The sequence below is a fragment of the Ovis aries genome, chromosome 5 (assembly GCF_016772045.2).
Source record: "Ovis aries strain OAR_USU_Benz2616 breed Rambouillet chromosome 5, ARS-UI_Ramb_v3.0, whole genome shotgun sequence".
Lineage (NCBI taxonomy): Eukaryota > Metazoa > Chordata > Mammalia > Artiodactyla > Bovidae > Ovis > Ovis aries.
The window spans coordinates 87997900-88021731 of NC_056058.1; the positions used below are offsets into that span (position 1 = coordinate 87997900).

General features: G+C 38.0%; 1 protein-coding gene across 1 annotated transcript in view; it reads left to right on the forward strand.

Annotated features, from left to right (window-relative positions):
- ADGRV1 (adhesion G protein-coupled receptor V1) overlaps positions 1–23832 on the forward strand; it is a 552816-nt gene that overhangs the window by 237325 nt on the left and 291659 nt on the right. The window contains exons 78-83 of the mRNA XM_027970511.2: positions 1691–2098; positions 6596–6780; positions 9827–10076; positions 10571–10710; positions 12212–12372; positions 20111–20211. Coding sequence (XP_027826312.2) covers positions 1691–2098; positions 6596–6780; positions 9827–10076; positions 10571–10710; positions 12212–12372; positions 20111–20211 — 1245 coding nt within the window. The remainder of the gene's footprint in view (positions 1–1690; positions 2099–6595; positions 6781–9826; positions 10077–10570; positions 10711–12211; positions 12373–20110; positions 20212–23832) is intronic.

Consider the following 23832-nt stretch of genomic DNA (forward strand, 5'->3'; position numbering starts at 1 on the left):
TTGGGCACTTCCGCCTCTGGAAGCTGGCTCTTCTCCTGTGGGCATCTGGTGCACCACACTTTCCCACTGTTAACTCTTTTCTCTCTGGCAACCCCTTCCTGTTGCTTGTGTTAGTCTTTCTGACCGATAAATATTGGGGTCCACCTATACTCACTCTGTAGGCTAGACCATCCCCACCTGTTTTCTTAAATATCATCTGTAAAATGAGAACTCCTGAATTTTTATCACTAGCGTCTTCACCACCCCGATCCAGACTCATTTATCTGATTGCTCTTACTTTGCATCTTCATTTGAATTGTCTAAAAAGCATCTCAAGCTTAATATATATATAACATGTATATAATGGATAACTCTTATTTCGCCCTTGGCAGCATTTCCCCTAGTTTACTGCCATTCATCCAGGCAAATAGCTTGGAATTATCCTCGTTCTTCTCTTCTTTTACATACAACACTGAATTAATCAGAAACTCCTGCTGACTCTACCTTCTAAATACATTCCCAGTCTGAGCTCTTCTCACCCTCTCTACTCATACAACCAAAGCTACTGTTGTTTCCTTTTTCTGCAGAAACTAATGTAAAAATCTCCCATCTCTTCTCCCTGCTTCCATCTTCTCCCCCTGCTGCAGCCTAACTGTCCACAAAAGCCAGAATGCTCCCGAAAATACGAAATAAAGTGTGTCGCTCTCCTGCTGGAATCCTCCAGTGACTTCCTAGCACCTTTTGTATCAGGGACGTACATGATCTGATGCACACATCTTCAAATTGTTAGTCGGCTCACCACTGGAGAAGTTCTGTGAGGCAGTAATGGCATTTCTTCTCTAATTCTCTTTCTTGATCTATTCTAAGGCATCTATCTTTCTTAACCTCATCACTGTATGATGTGTATTTATCTCTCTAGTTTATCTTGGGAGATTAGAAAATTTATAAAACTCCATGTTTATTTTTTAAATTAAAAAAACACAACATGGTTATATTTTAATACAATTGAAAGACAAAACACCATAGTAAATTGACAGGAATAAAATACAATGTTTCGAGACTTCCTTGGTGGACCAGTGGCTAAGGCTGAGCTCCGAATGCCGAGGGCCTGGGTTCGATCCCTGGTCGGGGAACTAGATCCTGCATGCCATGACTGAGAGTGCATTTTGCAACTCAGGGTCTTGCGTGCCACCATGACGATGGAAGATCCTGTGTACTGCAACTAAGACCTGGCACAGCCAGATAAAAAAATAAAATACCGTGCTTCATTTGCATCGCATGACAAATGATTAACATTCTTTGTCATAAATGAGTTCTTAGAAAAGACATTGACTGATCAAGGAAAATGGAAAAAGAAGAAAAGGAAATAACACAAGTGACTAGTAAGGATTAAAGCGTATGTGAAGGTGACTGAGCTGAACAGTAAAAGGAAAAAAAAAAACCACTTCTTTGTAATATCATAATTACCAAAGATTAAAAATCTGGCATTTGTGTAGTTTGAGGAAGCAGAGCCACGTTGACACAGGAGGACAAGATTGGTGAGGTCCCCATAGTCAGGAAACATCTAGTGTGGACTCAAAATCTATACATTTAAAGCAACGCCTGTCTTAATACTAGTGTTGTGGCCCGTCAGATTGTTCTAAGAGAAAATTGGTTCCGGACGAGATCAGAGGTTTATAGTTTGACTGAAGTGATCTTGTCTAATTTCTAGGAGTTGAGGAGCGCCGAGACCATCGGTCGTACTCTCATATCTCCAGCTATTTCTGGGAAAGACTTTGTGAGAACTGAAGGCACATTGATCTTTGAGCCTGGCCAGAGAACCACTGTCCTGGATGTCATCCTCACGCCAGAGACAGGGTCTTTGAATCCATTTCCTAAACGCTTCCAGATCGTGCTTTTTGACCCAAGAGGGGGTGCTGGAGTTGATAAAGTGTACGGGACCGCGAACATCACTCTCGTCTCTGACACGAACTCCCAGGCCTTTTGGGGGCTTGCGGATCAGCTGCAGCAGCCCCTGGACGGTGACATTCTCAACAGGGTGCTCCACAGCGTCAGCGTGAAAGTGGCCACAGAGAACACAGATGAACAGCTCAGCGCCGTGCTGTATTTAATAGACAAGGTAAGAAGCCCTTGCGAGTGTTAGCAGTTTCATACTTTTTTTTAAAAGACCAAAGCCACATACGGTTATCGTTATCAGTTGTAATGAATTTATGTGGTAGAGTCAAATTTGTGAATCTCAGAGTGGAATTCACCATATCTGACCCTGTGCTTTTGCTTGGATGCAACTGGTGCTGGTTTGGAAGCTCAGAGAAGGATGAGTTCTCTACTGCAGCAGTAAGGATAGACCGGTGTCTGAAAAGAGGCTCTGTAGGTCAGGAGCTCCAGGCTCTTTCTGATACTTCTAGAAATTGCGAGGACATCTTGTGAGCAGTTTTTCGAAGTACATAAATGAGGACTAGGGCCAGATTATATGGCTCCTCGAGTTGAAGTGCCATGAAGCTGTTGCCCTTCGCTTGTTCCCTGCTCCTCCTGGGCACTGGAAAGGATTTACTGTAGGAAGTGATGTTACTTAAATTTTCTAATGATGAAATAGTATAGTACAATTACAATTTGATTTAGGCTATGAAGAGGGAAAGAATGCACAGTAACTGTATTTTAGAAAAGATACATTAAGAAAGCTACATATTAATGGTCGAGAATCAGCTGGAGCTGTCAGGTAGTACATCTTGGTTTTGTTTTTTTATTTGAATCTGTCATGAATAATGAAACTGAATTATGAAAGAAGATCCTATGGAAAAAACATAATTAACTTTTTTTGAGTAATCATTAGTAAACAGTATAAGTTCTCATATATTAAAACAATTTATGTGAAATAGGTAACTTGGCAATTATTAGAAGCATAAAATATATTTGAAGTGTTCTAAACTATTATAAAATTAAGTAGAAAACATTATTTGTATTCTTAAAAAGAAAGTGATTTTATTTCCACTGAAGTTGCCTTTGCTCTGATTATTTTCAAATCATGTTATTGTTACTGAATTTTTTTAACCATTTATCATTTATTTATTATTATTATTATTTTTTACTTTACAATATTGTATTGGTTTTGCCATACATCAACATGAATCCATCACGGGTGTACACATGTTCCCCATCCTGAACCCTCCTCCCACATCCCTCCCCGTTCAATGTTATGGCATATTGTTTTCTTGAAGCTATTTACATGTCAGTACTGAAGGAAATGGCAGCCCACTCCAGTATTCTTGCCTGGAGAATCCCATGGATGGAGGAGCCTGGAGGGCTACAGTCCATGGGGTCGCAAAGAGTTGGACACGACTGAGCGACTTCACTTTCACTTTCACTGAAATCTGATGATTCAAGTAACTGACATCATTCAATAATATTATACATTAAAATATATGTTATATTAAGAAAACTGAAAATTTCTACTAACAGAAAAGCCTTGAAAAAATAGAAGTCTATAACTTGTTCAGCAGTGGGAGGACTCAATAACATAGAGACAACAGTTTTCTATAAATAAACCTATAAATGGAATATAAGTACTATCAAAATACCAGTAAACTATTTTGGATTTTTAAAAATTAATCAAAATGATGAGTTCACCTGGGAGAACATACATCAGAAATTTTATGAAAGATGATAAACCTCATTCTTCTCAATATGAAAATATGAAGTTACAGTGATTAAAACAGGATGAACTGGTGCTGTCACAGATATTCAGATTAGTAAAATAAAACAGAAAGTGAAGAAATAAATTCAATTGCATATGAAAATTTCATATACGATAAAAGTGACATTTCAGGTCAGTGTGTCAGTTCAGTTCAGTTGCTCAGTCGCGTCCAACTCTTTGCACCCCCATGGACTGCAGCATGCCAGGCTTCCCTGCCCATCACCAACTCCCGGAGCCTACTCAAACACATGTCCATCACGTCAGTGATGCTATCCAACCATCTCATCCTAGGTCATCCCCTTCCCCTCCCACCTTCAATCTTTCCCAGCATCAGGGTCTTTTCAAATGAGTCAGTTCTTCACATTAGGGGGCCAAAGTATTGGAGTTTCTGCTTCAGCATCAGTCCTTCCAATGAATATTCAAGACTGATTTCCTTCAGGGTGGACTGGTTGGATCTCCTTGCAGTCCAAGGGACTCTCAAGAGTCTTCTCCAACACCATAGTTCAAAAGCGTCAATTCTTTGGCACTCAGCTTGCTTTCTAGTCCAACTCTCACGTCCATACATGACTACTGGAAAAACCATAGGTTTGACTAGATGGACCTTTGTTGGCAAAGTGATGTCTCTGCTTTTTAATATGCTATCTAGGTTGGTCATAGCTTTTCTTCCAAGAAGCAAGCATCTTTTAATTTCATGGCTGCGATCACCATCTGCAGTGATTTTGGAGCCCAAAATATAAAGTCTGTCACTGTTTCCATTGCTTCCCCATCTGTTTTGCCACAAAGTGGTGGGACCAGATGCCATGATATTAGTGTTCTGAATGTTGAGTTTTAAGCCAGCTTTTTCACTCTCCTCTTTCACTTTCATCAAGAGGCTCTTTAGTTCTTCAATTTCTGCCATAAGGGTGGTGTCATGTGCGTATCTGAGGTTATTGATATTTCTCCTGGCAGTCTTGATTCCACTTTGTACTTCATCCGGCCTGGCATTTCACATGATGTACTCTGCATAAAAGTTAAATAAGCAGGGTGATAATATACAGCTTTGACATACTCCCTTCCCTATTTGGACCAGTCTATTGTTTCATGTCCAGTTCTAACTGTTGCTTCTTGACTTGCATACAGATTTCTCAAGAGGCCATAGTTATTATTCTGTAAATGGTGTTGATACATCTAATTTAACCATTTGAAAGTAAAATAATAGCTGTATCTCCATGTTAAATCCACAACAAAATAAATCCCAGACAGGTCAGAGTCTAACTGTAGAGCTGAAACTAGGAAAGTAGTAGCAGAAAACATGGATGAATCACTTTTAATATAAAAGTTTATATTGGGGAAGTGGGGAAGTTCCTTCTAAATATAAAAATGCAGAAGTCATAAAGGAAATGATTGATAAACTTGACCACATAAAGTTTAAACAAAATTTCTTTTTGTATATACCACAAGAAAAATCAAAAAGTACCTCAATTATATAGTCAAAGCTATAGTTTTTCCAGTAGTCATGTCTGAATGTGAGAGTTGGACCATAAAGAAGGCTGAGCACTGAGAAATTGATACTTTTTAATTGGGGTGTTGGGGAAGACTCTTGAGAGTGGACTGCATGGAGATCAATCTAGTCAATCCTAAAGGAAATCAACCCTGAATATTCATTAGAAGGACTGATGCTGAAGCTGAAGCTCCAACACTCAGTGATTTGGCCATCTGATGCAAAGAGCTAACTCATTGAAGAGACCCTGATGCTGGGAAAGATTGAAGGCGGGAGGAGAAGGGAAAGACAGGGGACAAGATAGTTGGATGGCATCACTCAATGGACATGAGTTTGAGCAGTTTCCAGGAGATAGTGAAGGACAGGGCAACCTAGCGTGCTATAGTCCATGGGGTCACACATAGTTGGACATGTCTGAGCATCTCAATAACAACAGCAATATATATAGTCAGTTATATCCCAATAAAACTGGAGGGAAAAACTAAAAAAAATAGGTGCCTAATAGCTGTGGGGAATATTTGTACAAACACCTGTATAATGAGTATTTAAGCATTACTTATAATAACAAGAATTGGAAAAACTAGCCATTAAAAGGGGCCTGCCATATCCATAAAATGTAACATGTTTTCACAATTTAGACATAAAATAATTAGAATATGACAATAATGAAACAAGCATTGAAAATATAGGATTGAAATTTTAACAATAAAATATGTGGTGCCAATTAACTTTGAATTTCAGATGAACAATGTATTTTTTAGTATAAGTGTATTACAGATAAAAGTAAATATTTTTATTTGCAAGCACTATTTGGAACATACTTATATCAGGCAATTATTGGCTGATTCTTTGAAATTCAAATAAAATCACCTATGCTTTATCTGGCATACATTCATATGTCCCATATGTATTTCATAGGTACTCAGATTCAGAAGTATAGGATAGGATTTCCAAGTACTGATAGAACTTTGTTCTATTGGGTCTCATATTTAAGTGAAATTGTTTCATGTTTGAAGTTTTATTATCTCTCAAATTCGCGCTTCTTTGAACCAGAATCTGCTTTATGCTATATGTGTCTTTCATAAGGCCATACGAATTGGGATAGATGTAACAGTGAGTTTAATTTTAACTCATGATATTTATTATTGCAGTTAGAATTAAGTGACCCATGCAATCCTTTGGAGCTTTATCTAGATATTATATAGAAAATATTCTTGTGACTATGCCTTCTGTTTATGAAATGATTATACTTTTTAAAGTTCAAATGTATTTGACATTTAAATGTCAAATATGATTTTGACACTAACTTCTCTTAAATTCTTTATAGGTTCATGTTTATTTTTGTTAATGTTAGTAACTGGTAATAAAGAACACATTATACCTTAGGTATCATTTAAGCAGTTGATTTTTTTAAGATACAGTTTCATACTTGGGATTTTTTTCAGATAACTATTGAAGGAAAACAACAAGCATTAAGCATTGAAAGCCGAAATCTTTTCTATGAGATCCTTTGTGCTCTCATTAACCCAAAGCGCAAGGACACTAGAGGATTCAGTCACTTTACTGAAGTGACGGAGAACTTTGCCTTTTCTCTACTGACTGATGTTACATGTGGCTCTCCTGGTGAAAAGTAAGTTTCTTTTAATATAATACCTTACCTTACATGTATTCCTTTACAGGTTACAAGGTAATAAGAATGCAAATTGACATTTAGATGATGTAACTAAGGCTTATACAATCAATGAATTATACCTTATAGGCAATTTAAGTTAATTATTTGAAGAAAAGATATCCAGACATCCAGAAAAAATGAATTCATACTGTCAGTAATATATTCTTCTTGTTTTGTAGGGTCCTTTAAAAATAAAACATCTTGTTATTTACTCTTTCTTATATAATGCGTAGAAGATACATTCTGAATAGGAAAAAAAAAGGATGATTCCAACTTTTAGAGTATTTTTAGGCCATTTTTAAAATTGTGGTAACATATACATAAGACAGATTTTACCACTTAAACTATTTTTCTGTACTTCCTGGTAGCTCAGATGGTAAAGAATCTGTCTACAATGCAGGCAGACCTGGGTTCAGTTCCTGGGTGGGAGAGATCCCCTGGAGAAGGAACGGCAGCCCACTCTAGTTTTCCTGTGTAGAGAATCCCATGGACAGAGGAGCCCGGCAGGCTACAGTCCATAGGGTTACAGAGAACTGGACATGACTGAGCGGCTAACACTTTCACACTATTTTTAGGTGTACAATTCAGTGACACTTAGTATATTCACAGTTGTTGGGTAACCATCCCCAGTATGCATATCCAGAACTATCATCTTCTCAAATTAAAAATCTCTACCCATTACTAACTTTCCATTCCTCTTTCCCCCGGTCCTGGTAACCTCTATTCTACTTTTCAGTCTCTATTCAATTTGCTTATCCTAGCCATCTCATAAGTGGAATCATGTAATATTTGTCCTCTGTGTGTGGTGTACTTTGCTTAGCATAATGTTTCTTCAAGTTTTATCCATGCTCTAGCATGTGTCAGAAATTCACTTTTTTAAAAGAAAATTGTTTTCATTGCTGTATAGTTGATTTACAATGTTGTGTTTCCACTGTACAGCAAAGTGATTCATGCATACGTATGTATATATTCTTTTCATGTTCCTTTCTCTTGTGGTTTATTACAGGACGTTGAATACAGTCCCTGTGCTATACAGTAGGAGCTTGTTGTTTATACATTTCTGTACGGGAATAGTTGCACCTGCTAACTGCAAACCCCCGTCCCATCCCTCCCCTGACCTTTGGCCACCACCGGCCTGTTCTCTATGTCTTTGAGTCTGTTCTGTAGATATGTTCATTTGTGCCATTTCGATTCCACATATAAGTGATGTGATATAGTATTTGTCTTTCTATTTCTGATTTACTTCACTTAGTTTGATAATGTCTGAGTCCATCGGTGCTGCTACGAATGACATAATTTCATTCTGTTTTATGGCTGTGAGGTACTCCATGGTATGCATGTACTACATCTTCTTTATCCATTCGTTTGCTGATGGTCATTTAAGTTGTCTCCATGGCGTGGCTATTGTGAATAATGCTGTTATGAACATAAGGGTTCATGTATCTTTTAAAATTACAGCCTTTTCTAGACATATGCGCAGGAGTGGGATTGTTGGATCATATGGCCACTGTGTTTTTAGCTTTTTGAGGAACCTCCTTAGTATTTTCCATAGTGGTTGCCCCAACTTACATTTCCACCAACAGTGGTTCACTGGTCTCATTCAGTTTGTACCTGGTCGTGGGTGGAGAGGTCAATAGTGGCAGCTTTTAGCTCCAAGTCACCAGTGAAGATGTGGATGGAGAGATGAAGAGATGATTTTTTTTTATAAGCTGTTGTGGGTGGCCTATGTGGATTGAGATGTTTTAATATGCATCTTGGATGCAGAGGTCTAGAGTCTGAATGAATGGCTGGACTAAAGATAAATATTCAAAAGCACCAATTCAAATATGGTAAATATTTTTTTAATCTTTTTTTTTTAAATTAAAAAAAATCTAGTGTATAGCTAGAGGAAAAAGTTAGCCCCTCCCTTTTCCTTTTGTTTCTCAAATCTTCTATTTAAAATTCTCAACTCCATTTCCCAGGTTAGGGGCCTTGATGAGGTATTTGTATCCATGATGCAATTATATATACTCAGCATCACTTATGGCCCATCTAACTTACTTTTATCCTACTGTTTTCCACATTTTTTCAGACAGGTTTCATTTATGATTTATCTTTGTGTCTTTTCATTATTTGCAGACATGATGCATCCACAGAAAAATATCTGTCAGATTTTTTGGAGGACTGGTTACAAAACACAGACTCACAGAACTTCTAGCCTCCCCTAGGCAAGGATTTTGATTTAGTAAGAATGGGATGTAATGTAGAAATTTTTTTTTTTTTTTTTGGTTAAGCCACTCAGCTTACAAGATCTTAGTTTCCTAACTAGGGATTGAACCCATTTGCCCTGCATTGGAAGCTCAGAGTCTTAACCACTGGACCACTAGGGAAGTCCCTAGAAATCTATATTTTTTAAAACAAGCTTCAAGGTGATTTCAACACACATTGAGGTTTAAAAAGCAGTTTCACTGAGCACAGAGTGTAGTGGCTTGGGGCTGTTGTAAACAGAATTATTAAATGGATAAAGACCCTGTTCAGGGCCATTTCTTTTATCAGACACCTGGTTAAATTAGAAATGCTCTGATGGCTTAGAAAAGGGTGAGGTGAACTTGATGAGAACTTGGCTATAGATATATAAGGTTTATGATACTCTTGATTATAAAGCAGAGAGTTTCAGTTGAATGGTGCATCCTTTCTCACCCTATTGCACCCATGCTGATGTGACTAACACAGAAATAGACATTTTATAGCACAGATTCTGATACCTGTGAAACAACTTTCAAAAACCCATGTTTTAGGTTAGAGGGGGGTTCAGGCAAGAGGATACAGAAAGTTCTGTGCAAAAATCCTAACAATTCACCATAAAAGAACTGAAAGCACATTCTCTTTACTGCTTCTGGGTAGGCAGTATCATGGTTGTACATAAGGAACAGAGATCTGGTGTAATAGATTTTTAACAAATGTGAGTGGATATACATATGCAAATACATGCCATTTTAGCAGAACCTTCGCTTTTCTGTCATAGAGGCAAAACCATCCTTGACAGCTGCCCGTATTTGTCCATACTGGCTCTTCACTGGTACCCTCAGCAGATCAATGGGCACAAGTTTGAAGGAAAAGAAGGTGATTATATTCGAGTTCCAGAGAGGTTATTGGATGTTCTGGATGCAGAAATAATGGCCGGGAGAAGCACGTGTGAATTAGTCCAGTTTACAGAATATAGCAGCCAGCAGTGGTTTATGACTGGAAACAATTTCCATGCCCTGAAAAATAAGGTAATCTATCATTTAAAGAATTACGTAGTTGGAATCTGCTTTTTCCTTTGCAAACATGCTCCTTAGGATACATGTACTTGATTCGACTTATGGTAAGTGCTATATACGGTGAGCTAATGATGAAACATGTCCCATCTTTATGAGCTCTTTGTAGAATGTTTAGGCTCAAAAATAGTTGTAGCTATTTCCTTCATGTTTTATTGAATGAAATGAGGAGTAAGTGGAAAAAAAAATAGCTTTCACTAAAGCTATATCCCACTCCTGATGAAGACTGACAATGAAAATGAATATTATCACTTGGAGACTGGTCAGTAGCTGGAGTGAGGTAGGTCTGTGGTGGAAAACCAACCAGATGCTCTGTATTCATAATGAAGCTAATGATTAATAGTGCCAAAAGTGATGAGGAAAATGAAGCAAATTTCAGAATGGGAGATCCAGTCTGGACATTTAATTTGAAGATGTCATTACATTTTTGGCTCTTTCTGGCATTACAGGTATTATCTTTGAGTGTGAAAGGTCAGAGTTCACAACCCCTGACCAACAGCAATGAGATTCTCTACAGGATTTATGCTGCCGAGCCTAGAATTGTTCCTAAGACTCCTCTGTGTCTCCTTTGGAATCCGTCTGCTGCGAGGTACTTGTTAATAATTCTTTAAAATCAGAATTTGTTCCTTCTTCATTCTGGTGCCATTAAGCCCAGGGTTTTGTACTGAACGTAGATGGTCTGGAGTGAGATTTTTTAGACTGGAAAATCACCTCCACACTAAATGAGGCAAAGCAGCATAGAAAGTGGTCTAGCCTTGTGCAGGCGGCAAACGGAGCCAAACAATTTTAATGTGTGTATAACACGTTACTTAACTCCTTTATTATTATGACTTCCATGGGACTTAGCGTGAGTTCTGCTCAATTCAGATAACCTTCCTGTGATTACAAGTTAATTTATTGAGCGGTGAAGGAAATTCTTTTGACCCCTTCCCTCTGGACTTGTTCTGGATCTGATGCTCTATGTCTGGAGGGATCAGTATGACTTGCAGCACATTTGGGGATTAAAGCAGGCGCAAGAAGAGGAAGAAGACAGTGACTCTTCCTTTGACTCTCCTTGGCCTCATGTTTCTGAGCAATTCTCTCCCTGGGAGTTCAGCCGAGGTTGTAAGGTCAGGCATGGCTGGCCTAGAGTGTTTTGAGTTCAAATCAGTCACAAGATTCTGTTACTTTCAGCCACACAAACTGAAATTCTGAAAAGGTTCCACAGCTTAGTTGGGTAACCAGCTGTCCTCTTCAAACACCAAAGTTCTGGCTAGTCTCTGTGGGAAAATAATTTTTCTTTGAAATTCCTAATATCTGAGGAAAGACTTTAAACCTAATACACAGATACTCTACAGTCCTCAATGTATAATTACTAATGAATGTTTCAAGCTTGAATCCACTGTTGGGGTTAAGAAGTTTAATGTCCTTAGAAAAATAAGGGGATCAAGAGGAACTAGAAGTGACTACTTTTGAGCAGAGTAGTCCCTGAATAGTCGCTGAGGGATGCTCAGAATTTGTGGCATGTGACACTATGTTTGCTATAATCGTGACCAACTTTTGGTGCTTAAGGTCAAAAGTTATAGAAGGAAACCCCCGAAAGAACCCTAGAAAACATGTATGTAATATAACTGGCTCAAAATCCAAATAGGTGGGGAAGGAAGTACTTAGACAAGCAAGTAATTTATGTGGTTCAAATACAGGAGTTGTGTAAATGGGGAGGGGTGAGCACTGCTCGTCTTTGGCTGTGTTGACCTTTTGGTACTCTTGAATGCTAGAGAAGAGTTCTTCCTGTTGAATACCTTGGGTTTGTTTGCTTTAGATGAGGTCAGGGCAAGTGCTGCTGGTTTGAGAGGGCCAGCTTCTTCGATATTGGCGATGCTTTTGCAGGTTTGGTTAATATTTAGGCGGCTGTTGAAGGTGTCTGTGGGATCTGCGGTTTCATGTCTTGGACAAGATGTTCCTTCCGGTGTTTCTTCTTAAACATTGGTCTGCTTCCATCTTGAGTAAAGAACACTTAGGATCAATAAATTATTTTTTCTTTGAAAACTATCTCCACACCTTAAGTATTGATGAAAGAGGAGTAGTGACAATTGTGTTTTTTGCCCTAGCTGGTTGTCCGACAGTCAGTTTTGCAAAGTGGTTGAGGACACTTCAGGCTACGTGGAATGTGCCTGTTCATACATGTCTGTGTACGCGGTCTACGCCCAGACTGACAACTTGTCTTCATACAATGAAGCTTTTTTCTCTTCTGGATTTATATGTATTTCAGGTGAGTTATAATATTTTTGAGTAAATAATTTAAAATATTGATGAGAATAAAAGTTTTCCTATGGTCCTTTTATGTATATGCAGATGTACTGTAATTCATCAACACTACAAGAAAATAAACTTTCTCATGGTCTTTTTTTTGTTTGTTTTTGTTTTTAATTTTCTTTTTTTGGCTGCATTGTGTATTGTGTTGGATCTTAGTTCCCTGACCAGGGATTGAACCTGTGCCCCCTGCATTGGAAGCACATAGTCTTAGCCACTAGGCCAGGAAAGTCCCCTCTCATGATCCTATTCATTAATTCATACAGCCATTATTTATGGAGGACCAACTTTGTACTGGGGATAAGCAAGAGCAAGATATAGTTCCAACTCATCACCACTGTATATACACTACAATGTGAGACAGAAGTTAGTTAGTAAAAAAGAGTTAAAGTTGATAGTGTTGATTTAGAAGGCAGATTCTGCAATAGATATCAGGATTGCATGAGATAATATAAATAAAGCATTTTGTATTTTCATTAAAAAATAAACCTACCTCGTGGATTGATTTGTGTTTTTTGGTCTAGAAGCTTTAAGTATATTCAACCACTATGTTAAAAGATAAATTTTCTTTCACCTTCTACATCTAGGTCCCATTTCTGGCAAGAATAGGATCTTGAGTAAGGTTAATGTCTGTCAAACGATTTACCTATAAGTAAACTTTGAACAGCTATAGAATTATTCTCATTTGCTGTTTTTACTTTATGGTTGGGAGTCTGAGAATTCCTTACACTATATTTCTGTCCCCACCCTTATGGATTCTGTGTCCCGAGTCAGCTTTTACAGCCCTACAGCTGCTTTTATGAACAATATGCTGCACAGAGAACTGGGTATAGGGTGACTGTGCATGTATTCAAATCCTGGTCCTGCCATTGGCTAGTTGTGAGACCTGGGGCAAATACCTGTCTCCCCACCCCAAATATATGATTTTAAATTGTGTTAACAGGGTAGTAGATATACTGTCTCAGACAGTCTGCTTTAATGATGTTTGGTATGTAAATGTGATTATCATTGAATGCCTAGTGTCCAAACTGTCCCCTAATAATCTTTATTGATTCGGAAAATTCTGTGGAGGTAGAAGCATGTGATTAATTATTCTTCTTTGTCCTGGTTGTTAAAATCTTTCCACTGTAATTTAATATTCTTTGCCCTAGTTCAAATATTTCCACTGTAGTTTCACTTTATAACATTATACATTTTCCTTAATGTGTCTTAATTCTAAACCTTAGATTCAATAGCAGATGTTAATAATTTCTTATTCTTAATAACATCTTCCATAGAATGATGGTTCTTGCTTAATAGATTCTTCTAGGTTCCAAAATCAGATGGCAACACCCTATTTTATTTTGATGCAATCTATTTAGAGAAATTTCATAGACTGATGAAATAGAACCAACAGGTACAATGCTGAAGTAACATCTAGATATCATCTCAAATGTAGAGACATAATTCTGAGTGCTAATATGACCCAAAAAAATCCCTTGCTTGTTCTAAATACTCAACATCAAAGCAAAGAATTTTGCAAACTAAAGAGAGAATGTTATCTTGATTATTTTAGGAGACTAGCAGGACTTTAAGATATTTTCTGAGAGAACTGATAATAAATATATATGTTTGCAACTCACTCTTAAAAAGGCTACATGGACTTGCTCATGTATTTGAAAACCAACACCCAGATGTTAGTCTCTACCTTATTATTTTTGACTTGGAGTCATATTTGAAATCATCAGTGTTCTCCCCCCTCTGTTCGTGACGTTTTGCAACGTGGATTGCACGTTCATGAGGTGCTTCTGGCTTTGTGCTCCATTTCAGTTTCTGGGGAGGCTGATATTGCACTCCTTGGAGGGCCCCCAGAAACAAGGTGAGAGATTTTCCCATGTTTTACATACACAGGCTCTCATTTAAGTCAGGACACACCAAATATCCCTTTGAATTTGGGAGCACGTTTCTTTTCTTGAAATGTGGCAACATGCAGTCAAATAGGAATTAAACCACTGTTTAATTAAAAAATATTAAGATAGGTCACAGTGTATCTATTCTAATTCTGGTTTACAGTTCTGGTTACTCTATTAGAGCAGAGCAGTTGAAATGATCCAAGTATGTGTAATGGGGATGTAAGCCACGAAGTTGAGTAATCCTCAATTTGGAAAGGTGAAAGATTAGGATATATACCTGTGACTTTAAAAACTGTAAACCAGTTTATCAAATTGCAAGAAATTAAACTGAAGTTATCCATTGAAACTAATAATTATAGAGAGGAGAAGTAAATGACTGTGCATATAAGTGTAACGTTATGGGACTCATCTCGAAGGGGGAAGAAATACAGCTTATAATAACTTCAGGTGATAATGCCGTAATCTTATAGTTACTAAGGAACCTAAGCATGCTTCTTACTATTTGGAGAATAATGTCAAGGAAACCTGCTCTGCTTCCCGTAACTGTTGATGTTGGCCTGTCAAAAGTAGACATCAGATTAAAATCATCCTGATTTGATTCTGGGTACAATTCGTATGGCCTCATGAGCTTAATGAGACCCCTGTATTCCAAAATCCACTTCGTTATTAACATCAGTATGTGAACTTATCCATGTTTGATGTACTTGTGGGAGAGTCTCCTATTTTGAAGTGCTTTTAAACTGAGGTTAGACAGCAGATCTCACATTTGTTTCATTTTTTTTTTTTCTTTTTGTTCTCTGTGGTGGAGAAATCCTTTAACACATTAGTCAAACTAAAGCTATCCCTTTTAAATAACTAATAGTTTTGTTTACTCTACAGATTACTAAGTATATAAATGCCAACACATTGTCATTGTTTAAAGTAGGTAACAGGAAATAACTGTCTGTAAATCGCTAAATACTTAGGTTTAGAGGATAAGTAAATCAGCACAATCCAGAGTTCTTTGAAGCATGCTTATTCTTTTGTTCAGGTTTATTATACTGTAAGGGCTTCCCAGGTGGCTCAGACAGTAGAGTATCTGCTGCAATGTGGGAGAACTGGGTTTGACCCCAGGTTGGGAAGATGCCCTGGAGAAGGGAATGGCTACCCACTCCAGTATTCTTGCCGGTAGAATCCCATGGACAGAGGAGCCAGGCAGACTACAGTCCACGGGATTGTAAAGAGTCAGGCACAGCTGAGCTACTAACACTTTCATTAAACTGTAAGAATATTCTAGTTGTGCCTTTTATATTTTAGAAGCTGATATTTTGATAGCTTTTCTAGAAAAAAAAACTTTATTAGATGCCACCCATTCTTTTCAAATTATTTTTGAAGATGAGATATTTTCTAAACTTCTGTGTCACATTCGCCCCAAAATATTAAGTTCATATTCACAGTAATCATTGTCCTAAGTTAGCCATTATCATTATGGGGAGAGTGTATAAAAAGTTTCATTCTGTCAAATAGGGAGTTATTCACAAGAAGAATAGAGAAAGATGTGTAAGAGTTTTAAAAATATATATAAGTAGTTTGAAAGGGTAACTGCAGGTGATAGAGAAGGCAGAGAGCTTCGTCTAACTCTGACATGGCATGAAAATGTAGAATGTATCTTGCTAGGTACGCGTAGCTGTGTTGTTTAGCATTGCCCTGGCTGCACGTAACGGAAGACAAGTCAAACATACTAAATAAGCAGATTTAGTTCCAGGATTGATGAGTTCAGCACCTCAGTGGCATCGTCAGGGGCCCAGGCTCTTCTCATGTTCCTGTCTTGCTCTCCTCAAAGGTTTTTCTTTTACTTTCTCCACCTCGCCTCTACATGGTCTTGAGCGGGCTGCAGCAGCTCTGAACTTCCCACAGCTATGTCTGGGCTTGCCAAGAGAAAAGCACTTATTTGGATCCTGTTTTAAGAGCCATGAAAACTGTGCTGAAAACCACCCAGAGTGTTTCCCCTCACGTCTCTGACCAGAACTGTGTTGTGTGGCCTTTTCTAAACAGTCCCTTTACAGTCTGACACACCGTCTCCGGTCAGTGTTTCTTTGATGATGGAAGCATTGTGCCCTCTTGAGGGTGGTGGCTACTGACCACATCTGGTTATCGAGCCCTTGAAATGTGGCTAGAACAGTTGGGACCTGAATGTTTCATTCTATTTAATTCTAATTAAAATCTACGTGGCCCTGTGAGGCTATTGTACTGAACTTCACATGTTACCCGAAGGCTGGTCTCCTGGTAACCTCCTCCCTCTGGAGTAAATTCTTCCTTCTAATACACAGAACTTGTGTACTGTCAAATGTTGCCTATGGACTTTTGTTCAACCTAGTAGACTTTTCCAGACTGACAGTTTTGTTTTCCTGTCCTTAGCTTATTAGTAGTTGTAATCCAGGGGCATTGTGTGGAAGGGAGGGTTGAAGGAATTTGGGAATTAGTAGAGATGAGCAACAGAAATGTTAAAAAGGTGATAGTTACAGCCAGCATTCGGTGGAGGAATGGAAAAAACCTAAGGTAACAGGTGAGTATCTGATTTAATAATCTAGTGGTCATTTGGTTTTTCTTATGTTTATCTATAGAGGTGGCGTTAGTGATAAAGAACCTGCTTGCCAGTGCAGGAGACATGGGTTTGATCTCTGAGTCAGAAAGATGCCCTGGAGGTGGGCATGGCAGCCCACTCTGGCATTCTTGCCTGGAGAATCCCCTGGACAGAGGAGCCTGGTGGGCTACAGTCTATAGGGTTATAAAGAATCAGACACAACTGAAGTGATTGAGCACCTACGCATAGAGGAGACAGAAATACATAATAAAACAATATAAAATTTATAAATATTTTAAAGGAATTTTCATGGGAAAAATGTAATATTTGACTTCTGGAGGATAAACTAGTTATTTTGAAAGTATATCTCATTTTTAAGGGATACCAAACGAGTTGTTTGCTAGATATGAATGGTCATACATAAACATTACACGTTTATGCACGTACAGACATTCAAATATTGTATAGATAGATAACAAGCTCTTTGGTCTTCTTTGGTACTAACAAAAGAATCTAGCTGTTCTTTAGAGTTTTTCTTATCTAAATCAAAGATTATCAATGTTATTATTTTGTTAAGGGTAATTTATCTTCCCTCTTACTGTCTAATCATATAGAAAAGTCATTTGTGTTAGTAAACTGATAAATTTTTTTTCCAATGAAGTCTGTAACCTACATAGTGCTAGGGAAAAAAAGTAAATGAAGATTATTCGATTAGTTACATGTTTGTTTTTCTGCCTAGTTGCCATGGAATCAATCTCTAAGAAACTATTTAGAGTTTACCTTGAGATAATACCTGGAATTGTCCTGCTTTACTTTTTAGAATTCCTTTTAGAATTATAACTTTTGTACTATGTGATTTATATATTAAGGAAATTTAAACCAAAAAAATAATCATTAGTTTAAAAAAGTCTGGCTTGTAAATTTAAATTTTGTATGCTAAATATAGTTCTTCAATATCAGATGAGAGAATAAAAGATAAATACTTAGTCTTTAGGAACTCGGTAACCAAAGTATTTATTTCTTTACATCTAAGGTATTCAGTAACTCTTCCAAGGTCAGCTGAGGCCAGGCTGCCTGAGGCTTTTTTCGCTGCGTCCTTTTTTCCTAAATAAAATAAGCACTTAAATAACATCATACATCATAGTTACAAGCTATCAGAGTCCAGCCCATTTTCCTGCCCCTGGCTTTGAGTCCTGGACTCCTACCAGGCATCATGCTAGCATTTTTAATTACAGCTTCGTAGACTTAATTAAATATTCTTGATCTGGTCAAGTTTAAGTGTGCTAAATTTATATCACGAAATGGGAGTATAATGGAGAATTACCAACTTAGGGGGAAAGGCTGTGAATAAGCTCTTTTGGGGATCTAGAAAAAGCAGTTGATTCAGGAGTATTTTTCCTTTGCCCAACACAAATCCCCTTGCCTCATATTGTTACCATCCACCATGGTAAGCTCACAGAAAAGCACATATTTGTCATCATGTGGCCTACAATGAAATGAGACTTGCAAGGCCCTGCTTTTTAGTCAGTGTATTACACACAGAGACATACACACACACTCAGTCTCTCTCTCTCTCACACTCAACTTGAACTTTGAGTTTAAGGTGGCTCTGATCATCATAGAAATGCAAAGTGTACTTTGGTGAGTTTGGAGCAACAGCTTTAATAGTTTATAAGCTGCCTAAGCAAAGATGCAGTTTCTGGGTACACTGTATACCTTTGTGGGTGGATTTGGGAGGCACCCTCAGGACCTGCACACCTGTCCCAGAATGCCTCATGGCAACCTTCCAAAAAAATGGATTACTGCGGATCTCTTGGCCAAATTTCTAGGCCGAAAGCCTTGACTAATGCAGAGCCTCACTTCCTGTGTGAAACTTTGTCTACCTTTTGCAAACCTAAACATACTGAGAGCTTTTCCCGAAAGGACTTCTGAGAGGCATTTCTGTGCTGATGAGTAGTCACAGACCTCACGTGGGCATTTTGCAGCTGCCCAGTCAGCTTATGCCAACATGTGGGTATGTTCCATCGCTTCAGAAAAGATAATGAGGAAACAAAATAAATGCAGCTTCTTTTGCCAGGGGGGGCGCTGAATGAGATAATGCATGGAAAACATAGGGCAAAGCAACATACACAAGCTGGTTGTTATGTGTCAATACTTCTAGACAAAATAACCCTGCAGAGGGTGAGAGTGGAGTAAAAGGCCTAAGTGATAAAGCAAATGCGTTGCTTTATGCAGCACACTTAAATTTTTAAAAGTCAGGAAATCTTTTAATTAATATATACATTCTGCATTTAAAACCTAATACTAGGGACTTCCCTGGCAGTCCAGTGGTATAGACTTCTCCTTCCAATGCCGGCGGGTGTTGGTTCAGTCCCTAGTTGGGGAGCTAAGATCGTGTATCCATGGCCAAAACCTCAAAACATAAGCAATATTGTAACAAATTCAATAAAGACTTTAAAAATGGCCCGCATACAAAATCTTAAACTAATATTAAAATAAACTTATACAAATTGCAAGATAAAAAAATTATGGGTTAGTCCTGAGATTCTGATCATTCCCTTGAAGTAGTGTAGGTAGGTGAGTTCAGGTAGATTCAAAGAAAATAATAATGTTTTCAACACCACTTAGAAACGTAGATATTTAGGTTAAAAACCATCTTGGTGGGAAAGAACACATTTTGTTCCTGGTTTTGGCACCCAGGAGTGTAAGGTTGCTTTTAAAATTCATAATCACCACTTTTGTAATTGCCTAACTATTCTTAGTAGATAAAAGGGGTAATTACCAAACCTGAGTTTTGGTAGCATCAATCCCAATTTTATGCCTGAAAAATTCACCTATTCACCTCCACAAATACATCTATTTAGCCAAGGCACCCATTCTTAGAAAATTTAGATTGGAATTTGATTCTTTTCTTAAGCAGTAATACCTGCCTGATGTATTACCAGAAGTTTTATGAAATTATTAATCAGCTTAATTTGTGCTTTCTTTTTAGTAGGGAAGTAAACAAGTAGATATTTGAAATGTAAAGTTCCCCTTTGGGCTTAATTGAGAAGTATGAGGATTTTATATGTCTGGTCAAGTGGAGTGGGTTGAAATTGAAACATGAACGTCCCCAGAAATATTGTGCTACGCGACTTTGTACTGTAAGCACCAAGATATTGTGCTTACCCTCTGAAGATTTAACCATGCTCCTGTTTGTTCATGGATTGTAAAACCACACACGGGCTCTTTTGTTCCTGCAGGTCTCTGCCTGGCTGTTCTTTCCCATATCTTCTGTGCCAGGTATTCCATGTTTGCGGCTAAACTTCTGACTCACATGCTGGCAGCCAGCTTAGGTACACAGGTAGGAGAGCGTGGGATTTCCCACTTTCATGCAATGTTCGTTTCTTCTTCTGTGATCCTTGAGCTGAGTGTATAAGTAAAATTTAATCTCACCCTAGTTGAAATAAGCTTGCTTAGTTTTGTAGTGGAGAAGGATGAAAAAGGAGACCGTAAGAGCAAATGAGAGTATCAGGTCTAAGCAGTGTAACGTTTTTGAGCTCCTTTATCCCTTCTATAGATAATTGCCTTAATATCACCACTCACAAAGAAAATAGCTGCTGCTTATTAAGAAGCATCATGTTGGCAATTTGTACATGTAAATATATTGTAAATGTATATATAATGTTTATATTAAAATTAGTCCATGGAGTCGCTGAGGGTTGGACACTACTGAGCGACTTCACTTTCGCTTTTCACTTTCATGCATTGGAGAAGGAAATGGCAACCCACTCCAGTGTTCTTGCCTGGAGAATCCCAGGGACTGGGGAGCCTGGTGGGTTACTGTCTATGGGGTCGCACAGAGTCGGACACGACCGAAGCGACTTAACAGCAGCAGCAGCACATTTTAGTTTAATCTGGATAAAATATGCTGTGTTACAGATCCTTTATATGGAGGGCATTAAAATGATAGACATTTTAAGACATCTGGATAATATATTTTGCTTCATTTAGTGTTATAGAATACAATTTGGTAAAAGTTTCTTTTTTGAAAAGCTGTCTATGGCAGAAGAAATAACATGGAAAACACTGAGTCATTCATTAGCATGCATTTTAAACTGTATAGTTTTTAAAGCCCAGAAGGCAGATCAAGATGAAATTAAATGCCTTTTCTGTCCATAAGGTACTCACAGTCTAAAACAGTAGATGTGTGTATAGATAACTCTGATGCAGTGTGGTAAGTGTAAACACAGACTGTGTGTGAAGATACGTGAGGACTTAAATTTTTCTGTGAAGGTTAAGAAAGTCTTCCTAGAGGAGGTGATATTTGGGCTGAGCTCAAATGAAAAGTTCCCACAGCTTCTTGATTAGCAGTGAGATGGGCATAGATGTAAGTATAAGTAAACAGGAAAAAGCATGATCACTTCTACCTGAAGGCTGTAATTACAGTTCTAGATTGTAAGGATACACTATATAGTGTTATTATTGAGAGAACTTGGTAATACTATTTTATAAAATTTCCTGTTTTTTTGGATGGTGAGTGCACTTCTAGAGTGCAGAAAATGCTGTTTCCTGATTCTTTGCTGGTGTATGCATGATTCAATTTATGTAAATTTATTGTGCTGTATGCTTAGATTTTCCATGCATTTTAAGATGCTAATGACATTGTATTGAATTTCAGGCAGAACTTTTGAAAATATTATTAGAGGAGGGGCTGAAACATAAAATGGAAAATTATTTGGAACACTGGCCTTCTCTTGCCTATTTTGCTCCCAGGAGTGAAAATGACATGAGTAAATTTCATAACTCTCTTTTTCAGGGGACAATTAACTGCTGAATTCTAAGTAGAAGATCCCAGATTGTGCTTTTAAAGTACCTATGAACTATGAAAGGTAACAGCTGTTACCAAAGAGGGGCTTACATTGAGTTTGACAAGGCTATTTATATTGCCTTGGTAACTATCTTAGCTGTCTGATCTTGCCTTTGCTTCTTGTATTTAAGATCTTAGAAAACCCGCCTTCCATAATTAGCGTTTACTTGGCTGTATTCACCACCCACTCTGGTGATTTTTTGGCAGCAAAGTTTGTACAAGTCTTAATTATAGAACCATAGAATTACAGACAACTCTTCAGTGTCCTAGCAGACAAATTTGCTCATGTCTAGGGATGTGAAAAAGAAGACTCAGGATTTATATCTTGGGATGTTGCCTTCTGATTCACATTGCACTTAACATTAATTTTGGAGAAAGTGGTTAGTCAAATCCCTGTTTTTCACTATATTTTTAGAAGAGATAAAACAGTGTGGCATGAACACCCTGCACTGTTTGACTTGTGACATGGAATAACTAAAAAATAATGTCCGTAGTTTGTTTTTGGCAGGAGGATTGTTGATAGGTTTTTGATAGAAAGTTCTCTTTCCTCAAAATGTTTTACCCATCTACTTTGATTTTTAAATACACTCTCTAAAATAAAGAGAATAATTTTCTCCCTTGAAACCTTTTAGCTAAGCCTTTGAAAATTTCTTAGATTCTCCAAAAATAGAAATGGAACTGACTGTAGGAACTTGGGCCTGCCTTTTCTTTTGTGGATTTTAAAATCATGTTTATATCTGTAGTTACAGAATCTTGCCAGTTGTGGGAGGGTGGCGGGGGGTCCAGGTCTTTCTTAGGTCTCTCTTTTGGATCTTCTATCAACTCAAGGTTCATATTCTTGTAGAGAAGTCTTAAAAAAATACAGTTTGACCTGTGGTTCTTTGGCTAAAAGAATAAAATTTCTCTAGATGACCTCAAGAATTTGAGTTGTGAATCTTTTGCAGGCAGGTCTGCCAAGACCGTTTGGTTTTAAAGTCTTTATTTCTGGCCTAAGTTGAATGACTTTTGTGGGAAAGGGCAGAATGGAAATGTAATGGCCTCTGACTTCCTCTTAGGACCATGTGTCAGTGAGGGAGGCAGTCAGCAGGAGGAGAATGTGGTAGTCTGTCTCTGCTTCTAGAAATATATATTATATGTAATATTCTTGCTTTACAAGGCAAAAGATTCTGCTTTAATCTGGAATTTATGCCATTCAAGCATCTTTGAGAACCACTAACTATAAACTACCAGCAGGTGGCAGTAGACGATTTTTCTTTTCCCCAAAAAACTGTTTTTTGGTCTCTAGCAAAGATGGAGTTTGAATCTGCCTGCCAGCGTAGGAGATTCAGGAGATGTGGGTTTGATCCCTGGGTCTGGAAGATCTCCTTGGAGTAGGAAATGGCAAGCCAGTCCCGTATTCTTGACTAGAAAATTCCATGGACAGAGGAGCCTGGTGGGTTACCTACAGCCCGTGGGGTCACAAGGAGTCGGACATGACCGAGCTACCTAACTGAACTGAAAGACGAAGTTCAGTAGAAAACTTGAGACTTTTTTTCTCAGCACTTCTTTCGCTGGGCTAAAGAGTATTCTACTGCAGCTTAGAAAGTAGGCATTTGTGATTTTCTCCCTGTCCTCTTTTATCTCCTTTGTTCAGAATTGAACTAACTAATAAGTCTGAAAGGTACTGTGAGAAAGCTTATGCATTACTAACTTGGGCTTCCCTGGTGGCTCAGATGGTAAAGAATCTGCCTGCAGTGCAGGAGACTTGGGTTCGATCCCTGGGTCAGGAGGATCCCCTGGAGAAGGTCTTGGCAACCCACTCCAGTATCCTTGCCTGGAGAATCCCATGGACAGAGGAGCCTGACAGGCTACAGTCCATGGGGTCACAAAGAGTCGGACACGACTGAGCAACCAGTACTTTCTTCTTTACTTACTTTTCAGCTTGGACTATATCTTTCTATCACTTATCATTTATAGAAAGTATATATCATTCAGGGGCATAACATTATTTTTGTTATATTTATGTTGTTATAAGCTTTAGGAAGTGTGTTGTTACAGAAAACTCTGTTTATTGAAGTGTCATGGAAGTTTTGAGATCCAATCTGTGTTTTCATTATTGTTTACTTTTAAAGGATG